At 55.1% G+C, this 12,881-nt stretch overlaps 1 protein-coding gene across 3 annotated transcripts in view; it reads left to right on the top strand.

The window, feature by feature from the left end:
* DSCAML1 (DS cell adhesion molecule like 1) overlaps positions 1-12,881 on the top strand; it is a 98,116-nt gene that overhangs the window by 4,518 nt on the left and 80,717 nt on the right. For all 3 annotated transcript variants that reach the window (XM_027699309.1, XM_027699308.1, XM_027699310.1), the window contains exons 2-3: positions 3,926-4,243; positions 6,708-6,854. In XM_027699309.1, coding sequence (XP_027555110.1) covers positions 3,926-4,243; positions 6,708-6,854 — 465 coding nt within the window. The remainder of the gene's footprint in view (positions 1-3,925; positions 4,244-6,707; positions 6,855-12,881) is intronic.

The following is a 12,881-nucleotide window of genomic DNA, read 5'->3' as shown; positions in this document are numbered from 1 at the left end:
TCCCGTGATGCTTGGAGATGCCACTTCTGCTCCATCAGCTCCAAGGTCACTCCCTTCATTAGCACAAAGGCTGTTAAAAATGTCCTGGAGGTGAGGGCTTGGAGGAAGCTCGTTCCAGAAAGACCAAAGACTTCTCCAGCCCGGGGAATGTGCAGGCAGTGTGTGATGGAATTACCCTCCTCTCTTTAGTACAGAGGAACGATTAGGACTTGCCACCTACCTGTAATTCCCACCCCCATGCGTGCCAAGCTTCGGTTCACTTTCTCCTTGAACAGGGCAGGTGTCAAACACCCTTAATGAGGATAATAAATGAGCTGCTCGGTGGCCATTAGCCTGCTGCTCTCCACAGCATCCCTGCAGCCCGGCACAGCTGGGGGCTGGGGAAGCCCTGGTGGTCCCTCCAGTCCCTTTGCTGTCCCACGGGTGGGTTTTTTTGCTGTGGGGGAGCCTTGGCAGCATCACACCGGCCTTGGAAGGAGGGCTGGGGTGGGCACCCAGGTAGTCAGGCCACCAGGACCAATTAGGAGGTCTTGGGAAAGGTGCTGCCAGTGGGGTGATGTGAATTCTAGTCCAGCACCTGCCCAGAGGATCGCAAGAACCCCCTTGAAACACAACTTGTTCAGCCTTTTCCCAGCTCTGTCGGGTTTCCACACAGTTGCTGGTTTGCAAAGCACCTTGCTCAGCTTTGAGGAACTTGCTGGGTTTGGGGGGGCACGGGACTGGCTGTGTGGTCCTGAGCAAGCAGCTCGTTAGCCCAGGTGATGTACGTGCGTAGCGGGCAGAAAAAGCTTCTTATCTCGGGAGAAACAGCTCTGGCTGGCACGAAGCTGGTCCTTGTCTGAGACAGGTCCTAAATCCGCTTCTTGGAAAAGGATGGGCTCTGCCCTGCGAGGTTTGGAGGGGAGGAGGGGTTGTGCTGCTGGCTGTTCTCCTGGGGGGTGATGGCATTGCTGTGCTCCTCGTGCAGGACCTGCATCTCATCTGCTTCTTCCAGGCATGGGTGATGTGGTGACAGATCCTGGGGACAGTCTCTGGCCCCTCTTTACAGCAAGCAGGTGTTTTCAGTACAGCCTGGTGCTTTGCTGTGTCACTGGAGGTGCTGGAGTTTGGGAAATCCAGACATCAAGACTAGTAAATATTCCAAAGGGATGATAGCAAAATGACTTGCTTCTCCCAGCTCGGATAGAGATATTAATATTTCAATACCTCTAGGTTGTAATTTACCACAATTTAAGAAGATTGAGCTCTGATAACTTAACACACCTGCCTCTCAGAGCCAGCCTGAGTGTCCAGCTGTGCACTGGGCTTGGTGCAGCTCCCAGCTAGAGCCAGGCTGGGCTCCAGTGCTGGCACCCGTCTCGCTGCATTCCCAGCAGAAACTGTTCCATTTCAGCTCCTCCAGCCTCCTCTTTTCAGGTTCATGTGAATTAATGCCCTCGATATGTAGGTTAGGGTCAGCACATCTGACCAGATGTGAGCAGTGATTTCTGGTTTAAAAATATTGCTGTGCTATTTCTAAATTTTTAATCTCTCTCAGTGATTTGGAGACAGTTTTATGAAACATGGAATTAGGATGCTGCTCAATGCTAAATGGTAAAGGAGATTATATGGATTTAACTCTATGCGTCTGTCACATAACTATTGCCAATCCCATAACCTCCATTTTCTATTAAAAATCCCTTTCCCCCTTTGACCTGAAAAAGCTTTACGGGTAATCTGAATTTCCCTGTTTATGAGGTATTTTTCCACTCCTCGCCCCAGCCCCTCACCCGTCCATCTCCAAACCCTCCTGGTGCTGCCAGGGATGAAGATGTTTCCCTGATGGGCTCTGGGTGCTCGAGGAGCCTTCTCCAGCCGTGCTCTGGGATCTGGGGGGAGATGCTGGATGGAGCACAGGACACAGCGGGATGTCCCTGGTCCCGAACCAGGGTGAAGGGTGGCTTTTGCTGTGCCCTGACTCCAGCCATCTTCTGCTCAGCTTGGGCGACAGGCTCTGCCACAAATAGCTCTCTGCTGCTCGTGAGGGCTTTGTTTCCCTTCCTCTGCCTGCAAAACGTGTGGGTTTTTTTCTCTTTCATGTGTTTGGGAGAAGCACCGCGCTGCTCTGATGAAGGGAAATGCTGATTCATGACGACAAACCAGCCTGGAGATGTCACAAAATGACATCTGCAGGGCCGAGCGGTGGCCCCGTGGCTCTGCAAAGGCTGGGCTGGAGCTTTGCTCCTCCGTCCATTGGTCTCTGGCGCTTGTCAGCAAGGGAGGGAAAAATAAATGGCTTTGTCTCCTTCTACCTGTGTGTGGACACAGGGAACCGGTGTGTGTGGAGACATGGAGATGATTTGATGACCTACAAATCCGTTGTCTCATGTGGTGGCAGTGCTGGACCTCGCTAATCCCATCTGTGATGGCTCTGCTGGGCAGTGCCCTGCCGTGGGACAGGAGGGCTCTGAGGAGGCTCGGGGGGAAACCTTGGCATTTTAGGCTATAATTCTTTGCAGCACACACAGAGAGCAAGAACAAGGTGCCTCTGGTTTTGTGGGTGCTGGAGGAGGCGTGAGGTTGTACATCCAGCTGGGAGAAGGATGGAGAGGACTCTGCTCTGGGAAGGAGTGAGATGTTTTGGGGGTGTCCCATCCTGACCTGGACGAGGGTGGTGAGGAGCAGGCTGGTGGCACAGCACCGAGGCAGGGGACACCGGAGGAGGCTCGGTGTGGAGATGGAGTGGCCGTGACCACTCAACCAGCCGTTCCTCAGGCGAGCGGTCGCCTCCGGAGCTGAGGCGAGGCTCTCCGTGCGGAGGAGGCTTTCCTTTCTCCCCCCTGCTCCCGTCCCCCCCTCCCCAAGTTAAGAAATCGAGGTCAGGGAGGGTCCCCCGTGACTCGTTGTGAACCGGCGGCACGGTAGTGATCTGCTTATTGGCTCTGCGGCCCCGCGAGCGCGCGCTCAGCCGCAGCTATTAATACACCCGCCGAGGGCCCTTCCACATCCCTGTCCTTCCGCCCACTTGGAAAGAGTGCGGCTAAAAAAAGAAAGCGGATCTGAGTGACTGGGGGCCTCCTCATCCTTATTTATAGCCAATTTTGCTGGCTTTGGTTGAGAAGGGGGAGCTCGTGGTCCTGGAGAGTGGGAAGGAGGGACTGGAGGAGTTGGGTGCAGAGGTCCCTTCCCCGCTTTCCAAGGAGGGAAGCGCTGTTCTCCAGTGCTCGTGGTGCCCTGGAGAGCTGCTCCCAGGCTTTCAGGTGGCTGCAAGCTCTGCCTGGACTGTGCCTTTGAACCCACCTCAGTCCTCCTTTGGATGGTGCAGGGATGCCTGGGAGAAGCTCAGACTGAGGGCAGGGAGGGACTGGGCTTCCCTCCCTCTGGCTCTGGGAGAGGGGAGCGGCTCTGATCCCAGTTTTCCTGCCCCTCTCCTGGTTTGGAAGCAGTGGTAGGGCAGCAGGAGAGATCTCTGTCCTGCGTGGGGATGGTGTGCAGTGGATGTGTAGGCACTGCCGATGGGCTGAGCTGGGGGTCTGATGTGGCACAGGGGTGCTCCAGGCTGGGGAATGTTGGAGTTTGAGGAGAAACGATGTTGGTTGTTGTGCTTGGCGTGTTGTTGTTGCACACGGGTGTCCTCGGGGCTGTGGGTGCTCAGACAGTCAGACCACGCACTCGCAGCCCGCCGGGCGCCGGGGGAAGCCCTGGGGGGATGCCCTGGGTACCTGTCCTCGCTTGCACAGCCCCTGGTTGTCCTGCTGAGGTGCCTGTGATCCCTGATCCGTGCTGGCAGCAGGAGCGCTGGCCTGTGAAGGCGGCCTTTGTGCTTCCAGCCGTGCCCTGATGCCGCCACGCTCCCCTGCTCCGCCGTGCGTGGGGTCTCTGTGCCGGCGGGGTTGGGGATCCCTGCAGTGACCCCCCGCCGCTGCGGCCTCTGCTTCCTCCACAGCACACGCTGAAGATGTTGGAACCAGCCTCTACTTTGTGAACGACTCCCTCCAGCAGGTCACCTTCTCCAGCACAGTGGGGGTGGTGATCCCCTGCCCGGCCGCGGGGTCACCCAGCGCCGTCCTTCGGTGGTACCTGGCCACGGGCGACGACATCTACGATGTGCCCCACATCAGGCATGTCCATGCCAATGGGACTTTGCAGCTCTACCCCTTCTCGCCATCAGCCTTCAATAGCTTTATCCACGACAACGACTACTTCTGCACCGCGGAGAACTCGGCCGGCAAAATCAGGAGCCCAAATATCCGTGTTAAAGCAGGTAGGGGCTCCCCGTGGGTGCTGGGGTTTGGGTGAGGGGCTGGTTTTCCTCTGGTCTTCTCCATGGCCTGCTGTCATGGGTTGATGGGCCAGCTCGCCCATCAAGAGCAGGACCAGGGCTGCTGTGTTGGGCTGTTGCAATGGGAGCGATTGGTGCTGCACGGAGGGTGCTGGGTGGGATGTGCAGCTTGGGGGTCTCCAGTGAGTGCCTGGAGAATGTGGTGTGGCTGAATCCCGGTGGCAGGAGAGGTCCTTTCCCTGTGAACTGAGACTGTCTCACCCAACCACGCACAGAGGCCTTTCACAGCTGTGGGAGGAGCTGGACCACATCTGTCCATGCTGGAAGACCCCCTCAGTGTCCCACAGCCCTGTTCCCACTGCAGCATCCAGCCCCAGCTTGCCAAGACTTATTAAGAAAGGAAAAAAAGAAGGAATATGGCAAAGTGCTGATTCCAAAAGCCATTAGAGTAAATTATTGACCAGGCTGAGGAGGGCTAATAGTCCAGGAATGGCTTCATTATGTAACCTATTAAAAGTGGGGCTAGCAGAGGGAACGTGACAGAAGTGACTACAGGGTTTTTTATTTTAATACCTTGTACTGCAGAGTAAATTGGTATTAACCCCCTTCTGTGGAGTGAATTATTTACCAGCACCATCAGGTTACCTATAAACCACAGCTCGGTGCAGGAGGGATGGAGCACATGGGGTGTAGCAAACCCTCCTCGTGCCGGGCACCACGAGGTTGCTCTGCTGGGGTCCCACGTGCTGAGGGCTGCCATGGGATCACAGAGGGGGACTCCTGGCTCTCCTACCTCCTAATCCAGGGCTGAGTGCCCCCCTGCTGTCAGCAGGAGCTCAGCCTCCCTCTCCATTAGCAGGAGCCGTGGATGTGCAGTGGGGGCTCTGAGGGCCACCAGGATGGCTCCGGCTGGCTTGAGCTGCTCTGGCTTTATGGCATCAGAAATGGCTGTGAAACATTCCCCTGCTCCTGCTCCCTCCTGACCATCCCACATCCCAGTCACTCTCCAGTGCTTTGTAATGGCAGTGCAGCATGTAAAGCCAGTTACAGGTGTAGAAAGCCAGCGATTCAATAAAATGCAGTTGAAATTGAAAATATGAGGGTAAAAATCTCTGGAAGCCTTGGGAAAACTGTTGTTGAGCACGTGGAGCAAATCTCTACAGCGGGGGGAAAGTTTTCAGCGTGCTGGTTGCGGACAGGTGTTACCCTCATGTGGGTTATTCCTGGTGGCAGGAAAAGGTCAGAGCCCTGTCTGTGGGGGCTGGCACAGGTCAGGGATGCAGAGGCAAGCGTGGGGGGGCCATGCTCAGGGTCTGCCCCGAGCTGGGGTTGTCGTGGTGGCAGGGAGCATGCAGGATGCTCCTCATGGTCCCCGCTGGCCTTTAAAGCCTGTGAATAAACCTCTGCTCCAGGTGATTAAGGAAGCTTTTGCTGGTTAATCTGCTTTGGCTCTGCAGTCCCTTTCTGTGTCAGCTTCTCCCTGTGCCCTCGTGGCACAGACCCTCATCTCTGGGCAGGGTGCCCTGAAAGCCTGGGAAATCAAGGTGGAAATAGTGTCACCCTCTCGCTGCTGCCTTGTCTGTGTGAGGTGTGGGATGTGATGCCAGCAGGAGCTTCCCACCGAGGGAAAACACCTCCCTTTTGGAGCTGCTGAGGAGTTTGTTGGGCTGCTTCTGCTCTGGCCAGGGAGTGTTGTTAGATGATGAAGTGAACATGTATTTTTCTCGTGATAACAATTGTGCCCATGTCCTACAGGGCACAATTATTGCGTCAGTAGGGAGGCACCTGCCCTCAACTGCATTTTGTACCTAAACTTCAGGAGTTTGTGGTGTGTTCCTGTGTTACTGAGGCTGGTGACATCTTTGTGTCTTGCTGGAGAGGCTGAGGTGGCTCCATGTCACCCAGTGAGTGCTCCTGGAACGCTGTGGCACTGGGGAGTTCCTTGTTGCTGGTCCAGGGAGCAGAGTGGAGCTCTCAAAGGGATGTGCATCTCCCTGAGGAGTAGGGCACATGGTGGGGACATGTGGCAGGGCTTGGAAAATTGTCGTCTGCTCCCCTCAATATTCCCCTGGTGGATTTTGGAGGGTGCCAGGCTCTGTGTCTCTCCCAGGTGCCTCACAGCCGCATTTTCAGCATCCAGAGGTGAAAGGAATGTTACAGCTACAAAATGCCCTTGGTGCCCACACTGAATCTGGCAAGTTCAGGTGGTGCTGGGGCCCGTGGCAGGGTCCCAACAGCAGGACCCAGGCCAGGGCCCTCCCTGCACACTGAGCACAGCACTCCACTCCCCAACAGAGGGCCGCTCCCTTTCCCGGGAAGGTGTTTGGGATGGAAGCAGTGTGTAGCTGGGTGGGTTGGTTTGTTTGGGAAACGTGGGATTAAAGCAAAAGGAAGTGTGTTTTCCTCCAGCACTGTCATGCTACCAACCATCTGCTTTTCTCCACAGTTTTCAGGGAACCGTACACCGTTCGGGTGGAGGACCAAAGGTCGATGCGTGGAAACGTGGCTGTTTTCAAGTGCCTCATCCCCTCTTCAGTGCAGGAATACGTTAGTGTTATATCCTGGGAGAAAGACACCGTTTCTATCATCCCAGGTAAGAGATGAGCACCTGTTCTCTTGGAAATCTGACCTGCTTTGCCATGTGTGACAGTCGCTGTCGTGGAGGGTCTGGTTTTGGCTCGTTGTCTGTGCCTGTGCTGCCCAAGCAGAGGCTTTTATTGGTGATCTTGCAGCTGCAGACTGGACAACACTGCTGGTGTGAGCAGATGTGTCCTGTCTGGGGTCTCCCGGGTGCCATGGTCGGGTGTAAGCGTGGCTCGGTGTCAGTGTGGCAGCACGTGTGCCCTGCCCTGGTTTCTGCCTGGTGCTTTGGGTACCTGGCACCGGGGCTTGGATAACAGGGAAAGCACCTGCCTTGCTGTCCGTGTCCCGGCTCCTGCAGCCAGGGCTGGTGTTCGTGTTGTCAGGATGATGCATCTGTCAATATTGCAGCTTCTCTTGTGACTTTTCACAACTGATTCAGACACAGGGAAAGAAACTTGGTAAAAATTGTGGGTTTTGCCTCTTCCCATGCTGGAAGCTGCTTGGCCTCCTTGTCTCATGTTCCTGCCTTGTAGTCCAGGACTTGTCCTGCTCAGTACCGACCTCCATCCGTGGGAAGGGGGCTGTGGGAGGGACAGCATCGCCCGTCTTACAGACTTTGCAGTTCTGTGTTTTGCCGCTGGGTAATTCCCTGTGACTTTTTGGCAGGTGCCCCTGCCCGGCCTGGCACAGGTGTTGAGGGGGCTGTGGGCAGGTGCTGGCACAGCGTGGGGCTGTCCCACATCCCCGTGTACCGGGGTGACCTCTTGGCTCCTCGGCGGAGCCGCTATTGACGGCAGCGCTGCCCGGCACAGCCTGTGTGAGCCCGTAGTAAAGCAATCAATACTGCTGTCCCCGGGGCATCCAGAGAGAATTAAAGGATTTGGCCCAAAGTGAGTGCTCTGCGCTTGATATTTGCTCACAGGTCAGCAAGTCCCGATGCTCCTCCGGGGTCTCGGTGCCGCTGGGAGGAGCAGATGCCACCGGGAGCGGGGCTGACCGAGCAGGGCAGGCCATTGCTCTGATCCCTCTGGCACGGATGCTTCTTCCTTAAGGAGCTTAAGGGGCAAAGTGCTTCACCTGGAGGGGGGTGACAGGTTCTCCTGAGGTCTGTGGTGGCTCTTGCTGGTGGGCTGTGCCTCCTGAGTGCAGCCAACGTGCTGACTCAGCGCAGCCCACGCGCGCTCGGAGGCGGGCGGAGGGAAGTGGCGCTGCCGACCTTTGGCAGGGGGACAGAGTGGCCCTGCCAGCCTTTCTGTGCGGGAAATGGCTGTGGATGAGGGAATGTGAGGTGGACTGTGGCGTGCTGGATGGGGCTGAGGAGTTTGTGGTGCCCATCTCTGGGGTGTGAGGCGCTCGGGTGATGCTCGTGGGTGATGTGGGTGATGCTCTGCCCTCCACGGGCTTGTGCTGTTTGATGAGTGGGAAACAAGGCCCCTCAGCAGGACAACCCAAAGTGTTGTTTTCTCAGTGCAGGCTGGCTCTGGCAGCACTTCCTGGGAAGTTGGTGGTTCAGGATTCCGCGGGATGGAGTCGAGCAGTGCCCGTGTGGCCAGTGGGCTTGGCAGTGATTTTGCCAACCGAGCACCCGTGCACTTGCGTGATCTTAACCAGACTTGTTCCCAACTTTGCTGTGGCAGTGGATTTTTTAATATGATGATTTAATTAGGGTGGAACGATTTTAACATTCTAAAGCAATAATTACCCTAAAGACAGAACATATAAATTGTGTTACAGTGCAGAGTCAACACAAGCAAACATGTTGTGCCGTTAGATTACAAATATAGTATCTGCCTGAAGCTTATTTTTTTTGTTGCTGGTGTGTTAGAGCTAAAACTGGATTTGCTGTTACCAAAAATACACTCTTTTCCTGACCTCTGCTGATCTTCTGCTTCTGTCCTGGTTCTAAGTGGGGAGGAGGAGGGATTCCTGCTGCTTGGAGGGAGTGGAGTGGAGGTGAGGAGAGCTGGGATGTGGTGCTGAGGACCCTGGTTGCAGCAGTGCCTTCAGCACAGTGAGACTCTGCTGCAGGAGGAAAGGTGTGTGGAAAGACTGTCAGCAGTGCACCCGAGCTGTGCTCACAGCTGGCTGTGTAACGTGGTGTTCTCTCCTGACTTCGGTGTGCCAAACTCTCTGCTTTCCCTGAAAACTTTGCTCTAGTGCTCCCTGTGGAAGGCTGGGCATCTTCCCAGCAAGCCGAGATGCAGCAGGGGAGGAACAGTCCTGATGCACAGAGCAGGGGAAATCTCCATCCAGCCTTCCCTGAGGCACAAAACTTTTTTTAAGTTACTGTTTTCACGGTAAGTAACTTCTCCCCAACCAAACCAAAGTATTTGTAGCTCAGAAATAGGGGCAGTGAGCGTTTCCTCTGGGGTTGCTGCTCTCGTGAGCTCAATCCTCTGCCTCTGTACACGGCTGGGGTGACCCTTTTGTGAGCTTTCTTGGGTTCTAGGAAGAAATTCTTCTCTGTGAGGGTGACAAGGCACTGGCACAGGTTGCCCAGAGAAGCTGTAGCTGCCCCATCCCTGGAAGTGTCCAAGCCCAGGTCAGAGCAACTGGATCCAGTGGAAGGTGTCCCTGCCCATGGCAGGGGGGTGGAATGAGATGGGCTTCAAGGTCCCTTCCAACCCAAACCATCCTGTGATTCTGTGATCAGTGATTCTTTTTGTGCTTAATTGGGATTACAGGGCTCCCAACCTCTCGTGCTTTTTCACCCAAGCCCTGCTGCTTTCTTGGTGGGGGTTTGGGGTGGGTTTGGTGAGTACAAGGTGGTGCCTTGCTGGTGAGAGCCCTGCTGAAGAGCCACCTGCCTCCCCGGGCTGGCGTGGCGAGTTGTGTTATTTGGTTAACTTGGCACCACGGTAACATACCCCGGAATCAAAGATAAATTCTTTATGGCAGGTTATCCGGCACATAAATCATCATTAGTGCAGCTCATTTTTGTTTAGTGCCCACCTGACCGTGCCGCCGTCGGGAGCTGTGTGTTTAGTGAAGTCAGGGGTTGCAGGGAAATTACAGGGTTCTCAAAAACCCATTTGCTTTGCTGGTGCTCACATCAGAATCAATCTTGCCTGGCGTTCCCAGCCTTGCTGCAGACTCTGGGGCTCCGTGTAGGAGGGTGTGCATGGCAGGGCAGCAGCAGTGCTGTCTGGAGAGGGCTGGGGGAAGAATCACACCTCACCTTTTCCCCGAATCACACCACACACCCCTTGCCCTTTTCCATGAGGAAGTCCTGCTGCAAACCAGTTTAAGAACTCAACGTTGCAAACAGCTTTTATTTTATTATTTTGTTATTACTGTGTGTGGGTCCCATGTGTGTGGGCGCTCCTGGGGTGTGTGTCCAGCTGCAGCTCACAAAAACAATATGAGCAGCTACCTGAGACGCTAGAAAGTGGATTTTTGGGCAATTTCAGGCCCTGCTGGGCTGTTGCAAGGCTTTCATTTGAGCACTGCTTGGCTTTTGCAACCCTGTGAGCACACACGTGCCTGTGCACTTCTAATGTTGTTGGGTGGCTCTCTGTGGTGTCCCTGGAGAGCAAATTGTGGTGCTCTCAGGTGTGACAGCGTCGTGGCAGCTCGAGGGAAAGCTGACAGCGCTTGGCACCCGCCCTGCCCAGCCTGCTGGCTCCGGGGCTGGCAAGGGCAGCAGGATTTGGAGGCAGTGAGCATTACTGGCCTGGCAAACCCAGAGCTGAGCTGCTATTTGCTGCTTCTGTGTCGTGTGCTTGACAGGTTGTGTTGGAAAAATCTAAATACAGCACTTCTCAAGGTACCGCCGTTTCTGAGGGGGCTGCCTTTGTCACCAGCCTAATACAAATCCTCCAAGGGCTGCTGAGATGAGGATGTACTTAGTCATTGGTTATCCACAAAGCCTCTTCTCTGGAAAGCAAAACGTAAAGCTTGCCAGAAGGATGGAGCTGAAAAAAAAAAAAGGAGTTCTGTGAAGTTTTAGACGTGTTTTTGTGCATGTTATGGGTTGAGCCTTTCAGGAGTTTCCAGAATACCTGAGCTGATCTACTGTGGTGCTTCAGATATGAGCTCCATTCGACCTGCACAGCCCTTTCTGCCCCATCCTCTGATGTCCCCAAGGCTGGTTATGGGGTTCTTAACCTCGTCTCAGTGGCTGTTTAGTGATGTGGGCAATGGAAGTACAGCAGCTGCCTTGTGGTTCCATGTGGCCAATACCCCCCAAAATGTTCTCTCTCCTCTGCTGCACCTGGCACGTTTTTTTTTCTGAAATGGCAGAAACACACAAATCCCACTGCAATCCATCCCAGGACACAGTGAGTCCCGGGATGAGGCGTGAGGCTGGATTTGTGGGCACAGCATTCCCTCCCAGCCGGGCACTGCGTGCCACAGGGCACAGAGGGATGATCCAAGGGGCAGAAGGGCTAGGACCTGGATAATTCAGCATTGTCCTCGAGTCAATAGGCTTATTCTGCAGGACATAAGTCTCCCATTCCTGGAGAAAAGCTGGAAGCTAGGACAGAATAAACACGGTGGGGCAAAAGGCTGCCCTTGTTTCTGTGTTTGTCATCATGGAGAGGTTTGGAGACACAGAGGAGTTACTGGGGGTCGTGTCCAGCTGCTGGTGTTTTGGTTTGGTTTGGCCTGAATAATAACAATAACCCAGCTGGTTTAAAGCAGGAGGCTGCGGGTCTGAGCGTGCCGGGCGTGAGGCCACCCTGCTGCCCTGTCCCTGCTGTCCCTTGTGGCTGAGCACGGGGCTGGTGGCTCTGACCTGCTGCTTTCCATGGAGAGGAGGGAGCCTGGGCTGCTGCTGCCTGCCCTGCAGGGAGCAATCCACACAGGCAGCTCCGAGGAGGGTGCTGTGACCATTGGGCAGCAGGCTGGCCAGGAGTTGGCCTTTTCAACTGGATTTTGTCACTCTGCCTGGGACGGGTTGACTCGCAGCCTGGAGCCTCCTAATGTGATGGGAGCGAGCGTTGTCCTGTCCTACCCTGTCTGGGGGTGCTGCAAAACCTTTTCCCCTGTCGGCCTCGAGATCTCTAAAGGTGTCCTGCCTTCTCCCCCACTCCTTGCCACCCTCTCTGGCTTCGACATGTGCCCAGACCTGTTACAGAGGGAAGTAGCTCCAGGCGTTATTCTCACCAAGTGGGGTGAGATTCTGTCTGAAATCATTTCATCCTTCCCCAGAGACTTGGCGTGAATTTTATCTAATCGCCATGGCAACAGATAAAAAAAGGTGTGAGCACATCTCCTTTTGCTGTGATAATTCAGATTTATATATTCAGATCAGATTGGAGTTAGAGATTTTAAAAGGAGCAGATGCAGCAGAAGGTGTGACTGCAAATAATGTGGCAAGAACGTTTGATGATCCTGCCCTTTAAGAGGGGAGAGCGCTTTCCCGCAGGTTTTTTTGGAATATAATTATTCCATCAAATCCACTTTAACAAGGACTCATTATAGCCCTGATAATGCAGAGTCACGTTGGAGACAATCACACACACACACACACACACACACAGAGCACACGGAGGGACCACAACAAGTAAATAGGATTCTGGGAGCAGCCCGGGCGCTGCAGGTGCCCCCGAGCAGCCGGGGTGGTCACCCTGCTCCCTGTGGCACCACGTGCTCCTGGTTGCCAGGGCTCTGCAGGCCCCCAGCCCCGTCACCCCCGTGGCAGGGCTCAAATGGAGATTTGCTGACTCTGAGCTCGGGCCGTCCTGAGCCAAAGCTTTTGTTGGCAGCTTTTGCTGTGGCTGTGGCAGCTTCTGTAGGAAAGGGAAGCTGTGGCAGAGGGATCGTGGAATGGTTTGGGAGGGACCTTAAAGCTCATCCAGTTCCACCCCCCTGCTGTGGGCAGGGACACCTTCCACTAGCCCAGGTTGCTCCAAGCCCCCTCCAACCTGGCCTTGGACACTTCCAGGGATGGGGCAGCCACAGCTTCTCTGGGCAACCTGTGCCAGGGCCTCACTGGTTGCGGAGGGGTTTGGAGAAGGAAAGGGGCTGTTGATCTCACACTTGGCATCCCTGTCCCTTGGTGCACCTGTAAGTGGGAATCTTGGGCCACCTC

This window comes from Neopelma chrysocephalum, unplaced genomic scaffold, assembly GCF_003984885.1.
Source record: "Neopelma chrysocephalum unplaced genomic scaffold, ASM398488v2 Primary Assembly neopelma1_138, whole genome shotgun sequence".
NCBI classification, from domain to species: domain Eukaryota; kingdom Metazoa; phylum Chordata; class Aves; order Passeriformes; family Pipridae; genus Neopelma; species Neopelma chrysocephalum.
Note: the sequence above shows the minus strand (reverse complement) of the source record. Positions and strands in the feature narration are given on the sequence as shown.